Source organism: Wolffia australiana, chromosome 11 (assembly GCF_029677425.1).
Source record: "Wolffia australiana isolate 7733 chromosome 11, ASM2967742v1".
Classification (NCBI taxonomy): domain Eukaryota; kingdom Viridiplantae; phylum Streptophyta; class Magnoliopsida; order Alismatales; family Araceae; genus Wolffia; species Wolffia australiana.
This window is the reverse complement of record NC_135845.1, coordinates 5,391,002-5,412,500: the sequence shown is the minus strand read 5'-3', so window position 1 is coordinate 5,412,500 and position 21,499 is coordinate 5,391,002. Positions and strand designations below refer to the sequence as shown.

General features: G+C 39.8%; 2 protein-coding genes across 3 annotated transcripts; both read right to left on the bottom strand.

Annotated features, from left to right (window-relative positions):
• Positions 1-189: 189 nt before the first annotated feature.
• On the bottom strand, positions 190-10,946 carry LOC144709348 (Protein kinase superfamily protein). 2 transcript variants are annotated; one of them, XM_078582889.1, is made up of 18 exons: positions 10,801-10,946; positions 8,981-9,554; positions 8,689-8,832; positions 8,296-8,421; positions 7,588-7,675; positions 6,858-6,951; positions 5,272-5,365; positions 5,094-5,148; positions 4,860-4,951; positions 4,396-4,566; positions 3,959-4,015; positions 3,304-3,387; positions 3,124-3,208; positions 2,570-2,631; positions 2,396-2,470; positions 1,599-1,703; positions 1,338-1,479; positions 190-376 (listed from the first exon to the last, which is right to left on the bottom strand). In XM_078582889.1, the coding sequence occupies exons 2-18, from the start codon at positions 9,533-9,535 to the stop codon at positions 303-305; spliced, it is 2,103 nt and encodes a 700-aa protein (XP_078439015.1). In that variant the 5' UTR covers positions 9,536-9,554; positions 10,801-10,946; the 3' UTR covers positions 190-302. The 2 variants fall into 2 exon arrangements, with proteins under 2 accessions (XP_078439015.1, XP_078439016.1); XM_078582890.1 differs by having other exon boundaries at positions 10,755-10,905.
• Positions 10,947-13,304: 2,358 nt separating this feature from the next.
• Positions 13,305-20,458, bottom strand: LOC144709440 (putative small nuclear ribonucleoprotein G). The gene is made up of 4 exons (XM_078582992.1): positions 20,314-20,458; positions 20,204-20,226; positions 13,565-13,686; positions 13,305-13,460 (listed from the first exon to the last, which is right to left on the bottom strand). The coding sequence occupies exons 1-4, from the start codon at positions 20,346-20,348 to the stop codon at positions 13,398-13,400; spliced, it is 243 nt and encodes an 80-aa protein (XP_078439118.1). The 5' UTR covers positions 20,349-20,458; the 3' UTR covers positions 13,305-13,397.
• Positions 20,459-21,499: the final 1,041 nt, after the last annotated feature.

Here is a 21,499-nt window from a genome sequence, read left to right as displayed (position 1 = left end):
GATAGACAGAAAAATAGAGATAGAGAGAGAGAGAGAGACGAAAAGATAGATAGAGAGAGAGAGAGAGAGGACGAAGAGAGAGAGTCGAGAAGGAAGAGGGAAGGCAGGTATTTGACTGTACGGTAGGGTGGCGGCGCGGCCATGCGCTCTGACACATGCTCTGCACACGCGTCGGTCGCACGTGTGCCGTTGACTAAGCGGCCTCCGCAGTTTACTATCACGGTTGGAATTTTTGCATTTACAGACTAATTAAATTAATACAAGTGGGATGGAATTTTTTATATTTTCCGGCTTCTTTTTCCTTAAATCTTCTTCTCGAACTCGTCCAGCCTCTTCACCCTCTGCATGGATCTCAGCAACAAGATCAACAAAACGCCTGCATACATCATCATCACCATCATCCTAATCAGCAGCAGCATATAAGAAGATGATTATGAAAGAGAGAAAATGTAGCAAATCAAAACCCAGTCATTATAATCATCATCATCATCATCGCCATTTTTTCAAATCAAAATTAGCATCGTCACCATCAATAGAAGGTAACCAAACCTAATGAATAATAAACACTATGACTCCCATCATCATCATAACCATAATGCAAGATCAAGAGCGACTACTAGGAATATAGAACCGAGGCATCATTATCATCTCATCCCATCATCATCAGAATAAGAAAAATTAAGATAGGAAATTAAAATCTGAACACGATCATCAGCATTCTAGTGCAGGGACGCAGACGGGACGATTATTTCGTCCCGGGATGAAAAAATCTTCCCGTCCGAGGATACAGACAAATCTCGGGACAAAAATTCATCCCGGGGACCACCGGACGGGACAGTTTTCGTCCCGTAGGATGAAAAAATCATCTGTCTGGAGGTCTTCGGACGATGGACAGACGAATCTGGACGGAAGACCACCAGATTCACATCCGACGGTTGAGATGTTGCCACGTGGCCTCGCTAGGACAACTTATAACATATTATAATCTATTATAATATATTAAAAATATAAAATGTGTTTTTTCGCCCAGGAGGAATTCGGGGGAGGACTGGACGGGACGAAAAACCGTCCCGTCCTTCGTCCCTGAGCTAACATCGAACGTAGGACGGGACGAAATTCGTCCCGTCCCGTCCTTCGTCCACGTCCCGGACAATCCGGAACTGTAATCAGCATAAGATGATGATGAAGACACTGGTAAGAAACCAAAACCCAAACATCAGAAAGAAGAAGAAAAAAAGCAGGAAACCATAGCCCAGGAATCATCATCATCATAAGAAGGAAACTAAGACCCCAACCATAATCATCATCATCATCATCATGAAAAGACAGGCACGTACCGGCGCCGAGGAACGAGCCATCAGCGACGAGGGCATTGCCTTGGCTGCCAACGGTGACCCCAACGTTGAGGAGAGTACCGCCGAGAGCAGTGTAGATGGTCGCCATCTGCAGGATCGACGCCTTCCTCGCGGCTCTCTCCGACTGTCCCAGCAATGAACACGACCCTCGATTAGTTAAATAATCCATAAATCCATATCGGCTTGAATTTTCATATTATTTAAAAAATTGGGTATAGTTCAAAGCCAGGATGTTGAGGTTACCTCGAGAACTCGGACTCGGAGTTTGAGGTCTCCAGCCTCGAGCTGCTTGACAAACTCCTCTATCCTCTGAACACGGTAGGGCATGGATATGGTGGAGTTCCTCGCCTGTTTGGAAGAATGGAAGTTGCTCTTAGTTTTTCCACTTTGGAAAGAAATATTATTCTTTTTGTAAGATCAAATTTAAACATTTTCTCTAGAAAATAGAAATATCAAAATTTTACCAATAAAAAAAAAGTTCAACCTGTTTTCAATTTTTTTTTCAAGAGATAAAATGTATTTTGGGATTCCTAAGATGGTCAATCCACTATTATCCTACTTTTTTACGAGAAATGGGGATTTTTTATTGGTTGAAACATGACGACTTTTCCATAAGAATGCGTGATAAAGTATTCGGAGGAGACGAACACAAGGATCATAAATGAGGATATATTTTTTTCCTAGAATAGAATCGAACGGTTTAGAAAAATATTGAATCTAGAATATAAGTGAAAGGTTTAGAACATTTTTTTATTGGAAGAACACCCGAGATCAATGATCCTTCCTAGAAATCAAAATTGTTTAATCGTTGAAACGATGATGGAGAAATTATTTTTAGGAAATCTTTACTTCGGAGAAAACTTGATGAAAAACTTGAAACTTCTTTAAATTCTACTTCGTCGCCCAACAGTGCAAGTTTGCATTTGAGGATAACTGTTGCATTAAGCCGTCGAAGATCACCACACACGGTTAAGTATGCGATAAGATTTTCATGGAAAATGATAAATAAGGGATGTATTAAAAAAGGTTAAACAGTGTACATCGTTCGCCTGTTTTCTTATTTGATTGACAATTTCCGTCCCCGAGCTTTGCCTTTGTCTTATGTCCAACAATTCCTGCCATGAACCAAATTACACTTAGTGCATAGCATATAAAACTATGATTCACCCCTTAAAGAAATTATAAAATTATATTAAATATCAATGTAAAGTTACCTGAGCATATGGTGCGGCAATTTTTGCAAAAGAAAAGTCTGGATCTAGAGTATACCCAATCCCTGAGGAGGTACTAACAAAGTGAGTCAAGCTTCATTTCGAATTTCTATCAAAAAAATTTGGTATTGAAGGACATGAACTTTCACAAAATCTTTCTAGTCATGGACTAGAGTTGATCCAGATCGGATCGGATCGGATCTAAAAATTCGCACTCGATTGATCAGAGAAGAGCTAAGAAGTAAAGAAGTTGACGGGACAAATTTTCAGGATAGATGGACCAAAAAACAAGTTATGAGCTTACCATCTCGACCGAACAGATGAGCAATAAAGGGGATCTGAGGGATTAGATCGATTGAAACAATTACGTCGATCTTCAAATGATTGGATGATATCTTATTCAATTCAATTTTGCTCGAATTGCAGGTAATAGACCTAATAATTCTTGTGAATATCTCAAAAGTCTAAAAATTCATTACGCACTAATATGGAGCCGAAATCGCCAAACAGACAAATGTAACGGGTTTGAAAGAAATAACGGCAGGTATATATCTCACCTTCAAGCGTAGAAAATGCCCTTAAGACAAAGGTAAAAGTAGAAGGAAATCGGAAAGGCTGATCAGTTGCAATGGCAAATAAATCCTGCATGAAGATTTATGAACCTTTAATGACGCTGCCGGCACCGACTATGTTAATCAAAGATATAACTACTTTATAGTTAAGGAATTTAGACCCACCTCGCCAATGGCCGATAATGTCTGCTCCTGGTCCGGAGTCTGTTTCAGCAAATTGTCCAGAAAAAATTGCACGGATCTCCTTACCTTTAATGGAAATCAAGATACAAAATAAAGAGCCAAAAGTTAGAAGTTGCGGTATTCTGATAGAGCCCTGTTAACGACTTAAGCGGGAAGTTCATAGTCGTCAGGCACCACCAGACGTTTAAAAATATAAATACTTTTTTCTGAAGTAAAAAATAAAAATACAAATATATATGTGTGAAACCATGATTGTGTTTCTTCTGGGCACCAATTAGCTATCGTGAGGGCAAGTGTTTCCATATTTCGGAAATTCTTGAGGCTTAGGCCATTTTATCTTGCAGTTTTTGTTCTTCTTCTCTCTCCCTTTCTTGATTCTCGAAAAATCTCAATGACGTATCAGTTATATTATTGTAATTTCGTTTATGCCAATTCATATCCTTATTTAAGGTTATTGAACCGTCTTATTTATTTGAGTTTGATTTTTCTTAGCTTTTACAAAAGGGTTCCTTCGGCTGCTATGCTCTATTCTCTCCCTATCTCTCTTCTTCATCTCTCTCTCCCTATGGAATTCAACACCACTATCCATTATTACTATTTTTATGATGATGAGGGAGAGAAAAAGAGGAGTACTTACCGCAGACATGTCTCCAGTTGGTTGCAGAGCTCCTAGATCAATTAAGCCTTTCATTACCTGCCGATCAAATGATATTTTTTCATCGAGGGAAACGAAAAAGACAGACGAAATGGATATGCATGTCACATTTACCAGCAAGAAAATGAAGATATTGCTCACCAAAGTATTCGATAATTTTTTTTATTTATAGATATTCTGATAATACAAAGCCTAAAACTTTTCCTTGCGGCTATTTCAAACGAGATTAAAAGTTGAGGTGCAATAAATTTAACTCACTTCCAATACATCTCTTCAAAAAAAAACTCACTTTCAATACATCAAAATTATTGCTTTGCGCAGAAGTTTAGGATTATTTAGGACTACATGCAGAAAGGATTACTAAAAGAGTCATTTCTTGCACCGTGAACTTGGGGAGAATTTAAAAAATGTAAGTGTACCTTTCTTGCGTCTTTCTCATACACAGCATAAAATAGCTCCAACAGTCTTTCCCGAGTAAAGGATTTGATGTCCCCCATCATTCCAAAATCGTAGTAGATAAGAGATCCATCAAGATCAATGGCCAGATTGCCAGGATGAGGATCCGCATGAAAGAAACCGGTCCTGAGAATCTGAAGAAAAATAATAAGGATTTGATTAAACAAAATTAAAGGATAAATTCAGAATGTAACATGTTAATAAATGGATTTTATTCTATGAAAACTACCAAAAGGAGTATATGTTTTCATCCACTACAAAAAAACTTTTTTGTGAGTGTAGAGAAGCTAAATTGGAAAACTCTAGAAGACATTGCCTTTGATGTAAAGGCAACCAATCTAATGGAGCTCTTTGGATTATGCTTTGATATAAAAATTAATTTTCAAGAACGAAATTAAAACCCAGACAAAGAATCATAAAGTCTTACTTGTATCAGATAAGCTTCTATTGCACGTGATGCAATCAGCGAGCGTTCGTATCCTCTTGCATCAAGCAGCGCCAGATTGTTTATCTTAACTCCTGTCACGCCACAATTCATATCACCAATCTATAAGATGTAATATAACAGTTGAAAAATGATTGAATATTCTGTATTAAACTGTTTAAAGAATCTCGGCTTTGATTAGTGAGATATCAACATGGTAGGAAACAGGCAGCTAACCTGGAACATACTCCAGAGTCAACACTTTGGGCGAGGTGTAATCCCAATTAACAAACTGCAGTTCAAGGCACTGAATTAATTTACAGATTTAACTGATGAGAGGAAGAAAATTGTCATGCTAAAAAGTTTTTGATTTTATGTATAGCTTAAAAAGTTGGCATCCTCATATGATACATACAGGCACCCGAACCCATTTTATATTGCGGAAGTCACGGCGGAATCTATCAGCATTTTTTCCTTCATTGACATAATCGATTTCCTCATACAATATCCTGAAAATTGTCAGAATTGTAAAGTTATGAACGGAAGTTTTCAGCGAAGCACAAATAACAAGTGAAACGAGAAAAGGAAAATGGTTGGCAGTTAACATCCCCAGACAATTTTAACTGTTGTCAGCCATGGCACCGTCATCGTTTCCCCCTTATCGTTTCCCATTACTATCTTCCATTATCGGACATTATGTACACGGAATTGGGTTCTCAGGTCTGTCCGATGGCCCTACACCATTGTGTATATAGGTTCACAGCATTAAACAGTGTTCACTTCCCGTTTAGGGTTAACAGAGTATTCTGTCATTCTCTGTCTTCTTCCCCGAATTAGGGTTGCAGGGTTTGAGAGAGGTAGGAGGTTGTTCAAAAAAAAAACAAACAAGCAGCTTAATAACAAATTTGTCGCATCTTGGCCAAGCAAAGCATATAAAAAATTACAGCTCAACTACAGAAGTTATCTAGAGGAAAGAGCAAAAGTTTTAAAAAGTTAACTATAGGTGTCAGCCCAGGCTTGGATCGCACTGTACTAAGAAGAGAAACAACACAGATAAGTTTGTCCATTAGGTCTACATGCGCGTATCAGGCTGGATTAACTACAGTCCAATACAAGGCACGACAGCTAGTGTAACGGTCAGATTAGCCTCAAATTGCGTGTAGCACATGAGATGCATGTGCCACATTATAACCTCATCACCGTCAATCCATGGGACGGTTATTCATTGCTAATACCTGACCCCAAAACCCTGCCTCTAGCTAATGTTCTTCATAAAGAATTCATAACAGATGATTTTCCCCTTTCGGGAAAATCCTTAGTCTTGTTCGTGATATACAATGAGGTCTCTTCATCCCTTACTGCACTTAATACAGAGGTGGGTCCCCTCTCCCCATTCCTTCAAGCTTATTTCTCATTTAGTTATCCCTTTTACTCCTTTAGTTAGTAGTGCAGAGTACGATATTTAGTCACACGGACTGAAAAGACAAGGTGATATTATTTTATAACTGCAAAATCTGTGTATTTCCATTGTATAAGAGCGGGTTGAATATGCATATTTTTTAGTTATGGATCCGTTAATTTAAATACAACGAACTCCAAGGGAACCTCATAAAAATGAGAAAATAGGAAATATCAGCAATTAAAATTAAACGGATATAAAAGAATGTTGACATTATCGATTGTTTCATGTCTCTCTTTAGCTTCTGAAACAAAAACTCAGGAAATGAGGCCGACATCTAAGATAAACCTATAAAGGTATCAGGAATAAATAGATAACGGTTGCAAAGATAGGCGATTATTTTCGCTCTTGTTATAAACCCTCATTATTTCATGCATTTAAATTGGGATAGAAGTCCGAATAAAAAAAATATTTGCATATATTCTTAAGACCTTTCCCTGCATGTTTCAAGAGTGGGACATAATATGCCATGAAGGTCAACATGACTCAGATGAACTGGTCATAGAGAAGTTAAACAAGATTAACAGCCGAGTAAGGCTTACTTGGAACATTCGTCATATATACCGATCCAATCTCTAGACGGACCGCCCAATGTTTCACTTCTCTGAAAATATTCTGCTACGAGTTTCAAGTTCCCTATAAAAGAGGTCGTTCGTGAGAAAAGGAGATAGTATTAACCAATAGAAAGTGAGATATAAAGTAATGAGAGCGACTTCCAAAATATAAACAATATCCAACGTATGTCCTCGTTCGAAAAAAATCAAAACACATTCAAGCAAGAATGCGTCATAACTGAGACAGAATCAAACATAAGACTCGAAGTAATAGATTTGGATGCCATCTCTCTTTTGTTCTTTGTCATTGCACTCACTCCTGGTAAATCTTTTCTCCTCCAACAGATTTTAAGCAAATCTGATACATATGCATGCACTATGTTGAAAACAAGAGTAAGACATAGATAGCCCTTAGATTCTTAGTGTGCACAACTTTAAAAGCTCACGATGATTGTCTTCGACATTTATTCAAAAAAGGTGGTCTTTGACTAGTCACGGATACTGAGAGATAAATAAAGCCAAACTTATAAAACCATATTTTATAATCAACTATAAAATGCCAAACTTCCTCCAAATACCTCACGCACATTAGCATTGATTCGTGGAAATAATAGTTATGTTAATGAAGTTGGGCTTGTTAAAAATGAGCTGAGATAATGTTAACATTGAACACGGACTATCAAAAGCGCCAAAAAAACTAGAAATTCATATCCCTTACTGAGATCGATGTCAAAAAGTTTCTTCAGACCAGGCCGTTGAATTTTTACAACAACTTTCTCGCCATTATGCAGAATTGCCCGGTGCACCTACACAAAGGATACAAAATTTTGGTCAGGCGATACAAATTGCATGGGTATTGGGAAAGTGTTAACTTCAGAATAAAACAAATGGACAATCTCAAATAGTTATAATCGGAATAAACACGCATTGAACTCACATTTGGTAGATCATTGGGCAACCCTGAGAAATGATTATGCATCTCTGTGTGTTATTAGGTCGACGAAATGCACTTCCACTGGTTACTTTTATTACGCAAAATTAGCATTCAAAAAAAAAACTTTATTACACAAAATTGATTATAAAATTTAAAATCTACGAAAAGAGTATAATAAATCACATTGTGCAAGATATAATATTGTCTCGTTTATTTTCCTTCATTAATTTCGAAAGGACTCAAAGGCATACTCTACTGATAAATGAAATATGTGTATTCTAGGAATCAAGGATATTAGGAGGTTGGTCCCAGTACAACCGTCATCTGTCTCCAGCTTCCGTTTCCAAAAACTAATGAAATATCCATTCACGAGGACTAAATTACGAAATAATTATTCTCATTAAATAAGGAATTTAGATATTTCAGAAACAAACGAAATTTATGGAATAGCTCTTTTGAGGTACAAAGCAATGATAGAATCCGGAAAAACACCTGACCAAGGCTAGCAGCAGCTATTGGCCGTTCTTCAAATTCCTTGAAAAGCACGTTTATTGGGGCTCCCAACTCTGCTTGTACGAAGGCTTTCGCTTTTTCTGGGGAAAATGCAGGAACACGATCCTGCAAGTATCAAAATCAAGATTTTAAAGAACTGATTTAAAAATGATTATGACTCAAGAATCACAAAAGAATCACCAAACGAGAAAAACAAACCCATCAGGTAAATAGAAGATATGAGATATCTAACAAGATGTATGAAACAAGGTTGAAAAAATTAAAGATAAAAATATGCTCTTGGTTTCCCTTCATGAAATTTCTCAGATACTCGTGAGTCGTAAATGATCTTCAAAGAGAAATATTCTGACGGTTTTTGAGATTAGGGGCTACCTGTAACTTGGCGAGCTCTTCGACAAATTCCTTTGGAAACAGGTCAGACCTCGTCGACGACAGCTGACCTAGCTTTATAAATGTAGGCCCAAGTTGCAAAACTTGTTCCCTCAGCCACGATGCAGTCTTTCGCCTTCTTGATTTCTTCAGTGAACATGAAAATACCAGAAAACTTATGACAGATGCCAACCAGTAATAAACATTTAAAGATAATCGATCAGTTCAATATAATGCGATACTAGACATCTTTAATAAATTCATAACAAAACAGATAGAAGGTTGATTTGAGTACCTGTTTTTCTTCGGAGAAACCATCCGGATAAGCCCATTTGGCGTTTTCCAACAGGAGGCGTGCACGAAAAGATAGAACAAACGACCACACATCTAAAGACCTTTTCCATGAATTGTAATCTTCCTTGGCCCAGCTGAAAGTTTCATCCGAGGGCAAAATCCGAAGCTCTTCAGTAAAAGGCTCATTGGAGAGTTCAAGTTTGGGAGATTTTATAAGAGAGCCATTGCTCTTCCGTTTTACTAAACTTTCTCCATTAACAGCTAATCTCGACCCGTTTAACAGGGTTCCATTTGGAGAAGAATACTCTTTGCTTTTTGTTAACTCAGTGGTTGGAACCAACTTTGAAGCTCTTCCATTGGGTGAAATACCAGTAGATTCAGCATGCACGCGAAAGACAGCCCCTTTGTCAGAAGATCTTCTCCGGTTGATTCCAATTCTAGAGAATCTTCCATAGCTGGTAGATGCCACGAAGCTGAGATCCTCAGTCGGTTTGATCTGCTCAGTTAATTCAACGTTGGGTTTGTAACAACCCTGAGAAGCAAGCACGGCTGCCATTCCAAGTTCTGTGTCAAACCTGAAAGATAATCCATTTGTTAATCAAAGTAGGAAAGCCAAGAAAAGCTTGAGAGTTTTCCTTAATTCATGAAAATGTACGGGATCGAATTCATGAAGTTGTCAACGTAATGAGATTAGAACATGGTCGCCAAGACAAAGAAGGAATTAATGAAAAGATTTTTCTCTAGCAAATAAAGCGCCGTCCAGTAATGGAGTTCAATTGAAAGTAATAACTAACGTCTCAATCAAGCAAGCTTTTCCGGAGTCGCAAATTAGCGGAACATCAAACATAGCAGAAAAAAGTAACTCCATCAATCCGTTTTCCTACATGAACACGAAACAAACGATACTGAAGAAAATTCAGACGACCTACCCAAATCCTGATGCAAAAAACGCCAAGGTGGATGGCAAGAACACCTTCCGGAACCGTAATAAGAATAGATCACTTTTTCCAAGACAACGAAGGAATCAATTACAAGTTATATTCAAGCAAATAATCAACAATCATGCTTGGCATCGCATATTTAATAAGCTTTTCCGGAATCGTGAGCTCAGGGAACACCAAACACGTCAGGAGAAGCGACTCCATCGATCTAAGTTCCCACGTATCAGCCGATGTTAGTCCAAAACACGAACGCGAAACAAGAGAGACTGAAGAAAAATCGTAGGTCCTTCCTCCCGGGAGCACATAATAATATTATATCGTTCTCTCGAATACAACGAAGGGATCAATTTGATGCAACTGTCAAGCAGATAATCTCCAATTGAACGTCACACCTCATGCCTCACTCTAATAAGACTCTTCAGCATCGCAAACTCACGGAACATCAAACACCGCATGAAAAAGCAACTCCATCGATCGAATTCCCTACTTATTACCCGATGATAGTCCAAATCAAGTACAGGAAGCAAGCAAGACTGGAGAACAATCGTAATACCTAACAAAATCTTCCTACCTATCCCGCCGGGACCTTCCTCAAATCGTCTTCGCTAAGACGACGAATTGCTAAATTTCAAGCAAATAATCTCGAATACAACCTATCATCTCACGCCAAACTCATACAACACTCTCCGGAATCGCGAACTCCCGGAGCATCGAACGCCGCATGAAAAGCAACTCTATCGATCTAATTTCCCATTTTATCGCCGGATTACAGTCCAAAACAATGGAAACATGTACTGGAAGCAAGCAAAACTTAAGAAAAACCGGATCACCTACCAAAATCCAGATCCAAAGAGATCGCCAAGAACAACAACGAGAATACCTTCAGAAAATCTCTTCTTCGCCGCGTCTTCTACCGCGAAGAGAATTTCACCCCGACGGAGAACCCCGCCAGATCGTCCACTCTATATGTGGTTCAAACGGAAGCTTCTTCATTCGACTTTCTACTCTTTATTCGATTAAAACCCCTGCCTAACCGTTCAATAGGGGTAAAAAGCTAACGAGATTCAGCTAAAGGTTTATATGTAATATTCTAGATTTATAGGGTCTTTTTACAATATTCCTCCACTTTGGAGCCACAACCGTTGCGCCCCCCCCAGACCACGTCGTGGCTTCATTTTGGCGCCAAATTTATGGGTTGTTAATCGATCGCCACGTGGCAGTTTCTTGGCTCCATTTATGTTTATATTATTGTATCTAAAAATATGTGCCCGAATAAGGGACGGATGACGGATGACTGGTTGGAACTACGGGGACGGGGCCAAGCCGTCGTTCAGTCATCTGTTTATCTGCCCATATTTCGTCTAGACCGTCGTCTGTCCTCATTTATCCATCGTCACCATTCCATCATCAGTATAGTGCAGGGACGCGGATGGGAGGGTATTTTCGTCCCAGGACGAAAATGTCGTCTCGTCCGCGAGGTCGGACGAAAACCGGAACGGAAATTTGTCGCGGAACGAACAGACGAGATGGTTTTCGTCCAGTCAGACGAAAAAACCGTAACGCCCGGAGGTCTTGAATGATGGACGGTAAGGGATGGACGAAAATTCATGGGATTCGCTTCCGACAGTTGCGATATTGCCACGTGGTATCACTAAATCAATTCCTTGCCATTTTGCATCAAAGTCCCTGCTTTTTTCACGCCCAAACTGACGCCACCCAAAAGTAATTGTACATATGCCCCTCCCCTTTCTCTCTCCTCCCAATTTCCCTAAAAAACTTAGAAAAATCCATATTAATTTAATCAGACCTTGGAACTATTTTTTTGGTTATTTCATCCAGGACAGGGGACGGGACGGTTTTTCTCAGGACAGGATAAACTGGCAAAGTCGGGACGTGGACAGGACGATTTTTTCATCCTGGGACGAAAAAACTGTCCCGTCCGCGTCCCTGCACTGGTTCCGAATGCCAGACGGGACAATCTTCGTCCCATCCCGTTCATCGTCCACGTCCCGGACTATCCAGAATTAAAGTCATCAGTCCTGTTCAGACTCCACTGGCATCCCTCGTCGTTTCTTCATCCCAGTCTGTCATCAGTCATGTTCAACCGTCTGTTAATCAGTCCACATTTTGTCTCCACTGTCATCCCTCCTCATTTCACCGTCGACGCCATTCCATCATCAGTCCAGTTCAGTAGTCTGTTTATCAGTCCACATTTGTCGTCTCGACGGTCACCCATCTGCATTTAGTCATCGGCACCAATCTGTCATCGGTCCCTTCAATCGTTCCTCTGTGACGAAGAAGAAAACTAACGACTGAAACGTCTCCTTCCCTCTCTCAAGATCTCGCACTCTCACGCCTGTTCAGTCATTCGGCTGTAGCTGTCGTCGCCGTTACTGGCCCAGGAGTCGACCTGATTGTCTGACCATCTCTCTCTTTCACTCACTCGCCCTCTCTTGATATCTCTCTTTTCAACTCCATCCGTCTGCCATCTCGGTCGGATGACTGATGACTAATGACGGAAATGTCTTCGTCCTATCTACCGTCCACCGGAGTGGACGATGACAGATGGGATGAGAGTTTCTATAGTGCAGGGATGCAGACGGGACGGTTTTTTTGTCCCAGGACGAAAAATTGTCCTGTCCGTGAGGTTGGATGAAAACCGGGACGAAACTCATCCCGAGACGAAGAGACTGGACAGTTTACGAACGGATGGGATGGTTTTTGTCCACTTGGACGAAAAAACTGTCACGTCTGGATGTCTCGGACGAAAAAACCGTCCCGTCCATGTCCCTAGACTGATTCTGGACGTCGATCGGGACAATCTTCGTTATCGTCCACATTCTGGATAATCCGGAACTATAGATGGGACTAAACGGATGAGTGTCTGGCATACAATCGTAATATCAAATCTTAAACCCAGCAATTATTCTCAGATTAAGCAATTCTACTCTTTAACTGCATTAATGTAAAATTGCATCATAAACTCCCCCTCTAATTATGTTAATTTAGTAACAAAAAGAGATGATACCGCTTAATAGCAGACATTTTTTGATAATAAATATAATTACATTTGTGAACGTCCCTGCGGAATCGCCGCTTGGCTCTTAAAATAATGATATGAACTTCTTTTTACCTAAATAAATTGGAATAAGTAATAATATACGCTTAGCGCAGTTGCAAAGTGGGTTGCAAAATTGCGGTAAAAATATTTCTAATATTTATTTTCTGAAATCGACGACTTAGTTTTGCAGAAAATACTAATTCTGAAAATTAGTTTTTTGATTGAGAATATATTTAAAACAACATCGAATTTCACAATTTCGATCTACCGGGACAAAATAAAACTACTGGAAAAACATCCAAGAACCCAGAAAAAGTTAAAGATTAAGACAAAAAAATCTCTAAAATATCAAAGAAAATCGTACTGTTGGGGAATAGAGGCAGTGAACACCAAGAACAAGTAAAACATATAATCCGCTACTGAGCCCTGCTCACCGGTTCAAGGGCTTCAATCATAACTACGCTGTTTCCCCTGATAACCTGCAACACCAAGAACAAGGAATGAGAAATAATAATTAAATTTCTATAGCTTCTACTTCTCCTCAAAAGGGTATTTTTTAAAAGTTCTAAATTTGGAAGCTTACCACCATCCCAATGTCATTTCTTTCGTTTCCATTGAGCTCCACAGTGTTATCGATGACGAGGTTCATGAACTGGTCAAACCCACGCAGAGTGCCCACAACTGCCCGGTTTGCATTCAGCTTGACTAGAGAATAATAAATTACGAAAATCAAAACAAGTTTAGACTCTCCTCATCTGAAATTTCATTCAAATTATTGTGAATTGAAATCAAGGCAGAGAAAATCCTTCGTTTATGAATGGAGTCAACAATTTGTAATTTTTTTGAAGATGAGGAGAATCGTCATAATCAATGATGACGACAACGACTAGACATGGTTGTTTTGTTCTTTTTGTTTTAAACGAACAAAAAAATTGCACAAAAGAACCGCACAGGGCCTTGTTCTTTGGTCTGTTCCTTTTTTTTCAAAAACGAACAAAATTCGCACATTCGCACAAATTCGCACAAAACTAGAACAGAATTCGCACAAAGCGACAAAAGAACCGCACACGGGTCTGTGCGATGTTCTGTTCGAATTGTTTTTGTTCTGTTCGAATTGTTTTTGTTCTGTTCGGAAAACCGAACAGACCGAACATTCGCACAAATTCGCACAAAAACAAACATTTCTGTGATTCCCATTGATGCGATACACAATCGCATATATGAACGCCGACCCAGGCCCCAAGCAGAAGGACAACAGATAAACCCATATAGGCCCAATAGTAGGGCCTACTTACGAGGGCGATCAGAGAGGAAGAAGGGGCCTTTGACTTCTGTAAGTGCTCTCCTGCATTTTCTTCACAGAGCACACGGCATCGTCCATTCTGTCCGTTCGGCGGCATAGTCCATCCCGCCACCCTTCTATCTATTCTCTCTCTTTCTCGTTCCTCTCGTCTTTCTTATTCAGAAACCATATCGGAACTGGAAGGGAATTGACATCCGTTTATTTCAAGAACAATTGTGTTACAAATAGAGGAGCGTAACACCCACTACTTCTCTGCAAGGAACAATATCTCGGTGAACGATAATTCGAGATCTTTCAGGATCATTGGGATTGAGATTCATCTTTTATAACTGATATCGATCACGATTCATAACAACTGAGATACAGATTCTCGGCACAACTACGAACATCTCGGAACATTAAATGGAGCAGATAGCCGCTATCAAGATTTGGATTGAGATCATTTTTTATCACTGATATCGATCAGTGTTCATAACAGCGATTGAGATACGGGTTCTTGGCACAACAAACGTCTTGGAAGATTAAATGCAGCAGATAGCCACTATCAAGATTTGGATTGAGATCATTTTTTATCACTGATATCAGTCAGTGTTCCTAACAGCGATTGAGTTACGGGTTCTTGGCACAACAACAAACGCCTTGGAAGATTAAATGGAGCAGATAGCCGCTATCAAGATATGGATTGAGATCATTTTTTATCACTGATATTGATCACAGTTCATAACAACGATTGAGATACGGATTCTTGGCACAACAACGAACGCCTTGGAACATTAAATGGAGCAGATAGCCCCTATCAAGATTTGGATTAAGATCATCTATTATTACTGATATCGATCATGGTTCATAACAACGATTGAGATACGGATTATTGGCACAACAACGGACGTCTTGGAATATTATATGGAGCAGATAGCCGCTATCTAGATTTGGTTATATTCCATTCAACCTCCATTAAATGGTGTCACAACTAACTGCTGAAATTGACACAAAATCCACCAGACGCCTTCCTGAGCCACAGCAGCCCGATCCACCCCCATATCTGTTCAAGCCAGGAGGTGTGCCAAGGTTTCAATTCATAAATCCGGAAGGGTGGCTTAATTAAAAAACAGATTCATCTGACTTCATCTGACGCAGGAAAAGGATAAATTGCATCTGGTCTCATTACTTTTCGAAGAATCAGACCTCGACTGGATCATATATGCAAAGACTGATACCTTCAGTTTTTTTTGAAGAAAGATAGGATAGATCATACAAAATCAGTGACCCGCCCGTTCCAGCTTCATATATATCAATCGCTGTTTGAATTAAAATTGATTCCATTCAAGAATATAGGGCAGAATACAAAAGCCCAGCGGTGCACCTTTCCCAACTCAACCAGAGCTACAAGAGAATCCTTATCTTCGAGTCAGCAGGCAATTCCCTTTAATTTATTTCCCACATCCGTATAAATGCACTTTTGCGATTCTTTAAACAGGTTCCATGATCTCGGGTACTCCGAGACCCGAACTAATGTAACCGTGTAAATACTGGGTAACCTTAGTTAAATGGTAGCAAGGTATTTGTATTTCTTTCTCTGCTTGGTGGTGGCTAGGGCTGAGACAGATGGTCGAAGGGATGCAGGAAGAACAGAAGGAATGGTACGATCCCCATCTCCTCATTGTACCTAGGATTAGTTTAGTTGTTCCGGACCATTTTAGTCAATTTCCAATTTGCCTGTATTTTCTTTAAATAGGGCAGGCCTCCATTTAGGAGCTCAGACAAGAAAGTATAACCAAGTTGGTTCATCTCTGTCTCTCCGGCTAAGTCCATCCTGCCACTATCTCCTCTCCAGCAACATTCACCTCATCGAACCTCCTTCTAGACAATGTCCATTTCCCTTGCCTCTTGTATATCTGAAGCCCACCCCGACTATTCCCTGTCCCTACACCTAAGACCAGTCTTGCATCCTATCCCTCCTTTGCAGTACTCTACCCAATAGAAACTTGAGGGTTGGACATGGCATCAGAGCAACTTGGCAGAATGGCGTTGGACATGCACCGCAGCCAACAATGCCCATGTTATGGAAGTTAAGGGTTCGTCAAGGGAGAATGGTGAAAGACAAGCATACCCAGAGTTAACACCTCTTGACTCGCGGCAGACCAAGAAGATCCATCAAGATGTGGGACAACTCAGGGGACCAGAGGAATCCATGAACCTATTCAAGAATTTTTTTTTTTTTTTGAGGAAAATAGAGAGAGTCCCCCAGAATAGGGACCCCCCCCCGTTGCCATTGATATAATGACATAGAAAATCAAGTCATGCATTACAAGGGGGACGAAATCAGGGGGCCACAGCCACCTCTCTTCCAAAAATTTGCCAATCCCCTAGCGTCGTGCAGAATAGCATCGACGGAGGGAGGCCTCCCCTTGAAGATGACTTCATTTCGGTGTAGCCATATCGCCCAAAGGTGGGCGAAGATCCGTTGCCACTCCGGCTCCCAGCGGAACAGCCCACCACTGATGGAGTTCCAAAAGTCCTCTTCAGTAGCGGGGTCAACGCTACCCACCCCGGCCGCCTGCCACACAGCCTGGGCCGTCGGGCATCGGAAGAACAGGTGGCCACAGTCTTCCACCGCCCCGGAGCATAGGACACATTCGGCAGTATTCCCCGGGTACCAGCGTTGACGGAACTGTCGCGTCACCAGTCTACGCCGCAAGAGAAGCCAGCCGAAGATTTTCACCTTCAGTGGGATTCGCCGCCTCCACATGAACCTATTCAAGAATATTATTAATCAACTCAAGTAGTCTTTCCTGGAGTCCCAGAGCACCTAGGATGTGATGGACTCAATACACTGCATTGGGTTCCTACATGGGTACTTATCTTGTAGGGGATGGAGGTTTCTGAGCACCTATTCGTTTTCATCCTCAACCATACAACACAAGAATTATGTGGCGCTGAAGACAGCAAAAGAGATAGGATCGTGCACATAAAGGAACCTCAAAAGGGAGAAATTGGAGGATCTATCTTCTGGTGATCAGGGAGACCAACCTGATCCAAGGTGGGTATTCAACATCAAATATAATTTGGACAGGCCAAGTGTTAAACATGATCTTTCTGGATTGACTTGAAATAGGTAAAAAGAGACGTTTGCACTTGTAATGCTGATAGCAATGTTGAATGCTCAAAGTTGAAATAGGTAAAAAGTTGAATTCTCAAGGAATACTGATAGCAATGGCTGCAAAATTGGGATCGCAGATGCATCAGTTTGATGAAGAAAATGCATTGTTCCATGGCAACTTGGAAGAGGAGATATTTATGAAGTTACCCCTGGATACTGTGTTCAAAAGGGGGAAGGGAGGTACGCCGGTTAAATAAGGCCCCATATGGGCTGAAGCAATCATCTCGAGCATGATTTGGGAGATTCTCTCTCAATGAAGGAGATAGGATACAGAGAATTTAACCACTCCTAAGATTTTGACCACTGGGCTCCAATAAATATTTATTAACTTTCATATTTCCAATAGATATGGTTATTACATTTCGAATCATTTGCAACCCTCGCATGTAGATTGGGACATCCAGACAAATCCCCTTGGATTTCTTAACAATGCAACTGGTGAGTAACATATCAAACATGTGGTTCTTGAAGACTGACGAATAATGGAGTCATGAATTTAGCGGATAGAGTCATGTGTGGTGCCACCGTCAGTTAATATGCATAACTGTTGCCCCAGTATTCTGGCCCAGAGTTGAACCATCTCATTAGGGGGAGAAACTATGAAAAAATAAAGAGAAACTTAAGCGGTGAAAAATTGAACCTTCTGTGATAGGGTTATCATCCGACTGCATTAGTTCAGCCATGTCTGCCTGATGAGTGACATATTGATCTCAGCTATACCTGTAGCCAGGTACAAAACGTTCATTGCATAAAAGCATAGGCCTTTATCTTTACGCCTCTGAAATTTTCTTCTCAGTCCTCAGATAAGTCGTTTGTTTGGCCTACCAACATGTTTGAGCAGGTTGAACAGGCACTTAGGTAAGATGACGCCAATGGCCAGGCTTACCATAACGTACTGACATTGGCTTCACCTTAATATCTCATAATTTCATTTCACATCCCAGGCATGGGGCCACGGAGATGAGTATTATATTTTTCTGCCAAAGGGAGTGGAGACAGGTATGCTGATAAACATTCAATCACAGCTTTGTATTCATAAAGTGAGTTGAATTCTTGTGTTTGGTGCATAGAATTTGACGAAAGACATATATATTCGCCAATTGAACTCGGAAATTTTCCAAATGCAGAGAACCAACTGACTGTTTTGTGTGAATGAACCACTCAAGGGTGGATTCTTCCAAATGTAGGAATATGGAATGCAGCTTATCTTAAGCCAGTGTATGATGTAAACGAAAAAATAGGTCAGCGTCTTTGACCCAGTAGTCTGGATTTATACCTTGGAACAAGGGAAGGTCGCCTTATTTGAAGAGATATTCCGGCTCGCACTGAGGATTGGGAGGTTGTGACTACAATAGACTTCTTGAAGACCTCAGTAGCAGAGGTGGAGCATGATCAAATGTTGACCGCAGTTATCTGCTCAATTAGGTGTTCCAATATGTTAGCCGTAAGACGTTGGAAATCTTGAATGGACAGACCCGTTTTATCATTCTGGTCTGTCATGGTACAGATCCAAGGACTAGAGTCTCTGATACAAGTGTCATGAACCCGTCAGAAATCCAAGAAAAAATATGAAATCACCGTAGCAAAAGAATTGCAATGTTTCAAGAACTAATCCCCGAGATATCTGATGAGAGAAATAGACGAAGACAGAAGAAACCCCGTTCTTAATTATCCAACAGCCCTAATTTGACCTTCCATAGCAGTAAATCTAGTTTCTTCAGAAAGATGGACCTATTTTAGGTTCGACACAGCAGCCTGAAGACAAAGAATGCTTAATATCTAAACATCGCATAAATTTGAGCCGATTCAATGTTCAGATGTCACAGACGAGAACGGAAGTTTAACTTTTTTAATGTTAGAGATGAGAAATGACGAGATGAGGCGGTTAAAAAAGTCTACGATACAGAGAATGAAATTCAACAACAAAATGAACTAATTATTTATTTATTGGCCGCACTAGACGGCAAGAACAATTGTAAAAATCGAATTAATGCTTCAAGCAGCTAAGAATACTGCGACCAAAACTACGCAAGCGGTTTCAGGCCTGAGATTTGAGAAAATATGGTATAAAACTTCGAAACTCTTATCTTTTTGCCAAATTCTTTCCTACAGGCTGCACGTGGTATGGCTTCAACAAATAGAAAATGCATGAAAGCAGAACTAAATAAATCCGCACAAAGGTAGAGAGTGGACGAAAATAAACCAACGCCAAAAACTGGCTGATATTCGACAAAAAAAACCTATTTCGATCATAACCCCACACCTGGCACCATGTTAATGCTATCAAAACAATGACATAGGCTATGATCACAAGAATTGGGCAATGACAAAAAGAGCACACCGAATAGAGAGGGAAAATGTGGTTTCTTGCAAAATCGCCTGAAGCAGTAAGGTTTAACGGCCTAGGAGTTCTTGTAAGAATCGAAAATTCGATTAAAATGAAATGGATCACGATAAATCGGTTAAGTGCAAAATCGCCAAAAACATTTTAGTTTAAATGGGTTAGGAGCTCTTGTAATCAACGACGGAAAATTAAATGGATCACGCTAAATGGGTTTCAAGCAAAATCGCCATAAACATTTTAGTTCAAACGGCTTACTGGTTCTCGTATGAATCGAAAATTCGATTGAAAAACACGCGGGAAAATTAAATGGATTCCGCCAAATGGGGTTTCCCCCAAAATCGACATAAACAGTAGACGTTAAATGGTATCACGAGAATCCAAACTCCGATTTAATTCCACAGGGGGAAGAAATTACTCTGAAGCTTCTTATCCATGTACCTGATCACAAAGAAGAAAAAAACCATATTAGAAAAAAAATCAACGAGCAAAGAAAGAAAACCGAATGCAAAAATGAAAAACCCTTACTTCTTCAAATCCGGCGGCTGACCTGATCGACTCATTGCGATCGAGTGCCCTCCGAACTCAGCAACAGAGAGAGGTATAGAGAGAGAAAGAGGGCGATAGAGAGAGAAAGAGAGAAAGTAAGAGAGAGAAAGAGAAAGGAAAAGAGAAGACAGGTTTATGTAGGGTTTCCCGTTCCCAACCCGAGTTGAATCGTCGTCGTTGACCTGTTCTTCATCTTTTGAAACAATTTTAGCATAAATATATCATTTAATCTGTATTTATTGTGAGTTAACTACTCTTCAAATCTCTGAGTCTAATTGTTTATATTTTCTTCATACTTTCCTAGGTTTCAGATAAATATGAATGGAATTTATTCCCAGGAGATGACTGAATATTATGATTGTACCTAATTATCTTATCTTAGTGATTATACCAACTTCCTTTCTTGGACTTATTTTTTAAAAATAAAAAATTTTAAGTATCATTTACGATGAAAATAATTTAATTTTGTTCGGCATAGATGATATAACATAGATGGTGTCAAAAAATTAGCAAAGTATCTTTAATTTGGTTAGCATACTTTAAGACAAAAAAAAAACATTCGGTAGTCTAGCTTTGGATATTCTTCCATATTATTTTTATGTTTCTCTTTTATGTTGTAGGACATTGGGTTGATGATGATGTTGGTTGTTTGGTTCACATTTGTCTTTATATTCTAGTTTCTTTCGTCTCAACTTATATATTCCAGAAGTCACCTCTCCTATTGAACTTCATGTTGGGATCTACTAGGGTCAATGATATGATAAAAATATTTGAGGAAAATAAATGAATGAAATCAGCCCTTTAAAACATAAACAAAGCTTATGATGGTCTAATCACATTGCGCAGAGTTTTATCCATTTGGTTCCTTAAATGACTCATCTCTAACCGCACAAGTGTATAGCTTCTAGACATGTACTCGTGATCCTTGACATGTCAGATATCATCGTCTTGTTCTCGGATAGTGCCAGAAATATCAAGGAAGATCCTTTCACCATTCCATCCACAATGTGGGAAATATCACTCGATAATAGTTGTGAACTGCGGCACCCAAAGAGAAACTTGCATGGGTATTTCTCCCTTGGGACTGTCCTCTTTTATACCTAATGGATTTTTTATACAAAAACAATTACAGTTTAGGATAATCTCCAACATCAAATAGACCATA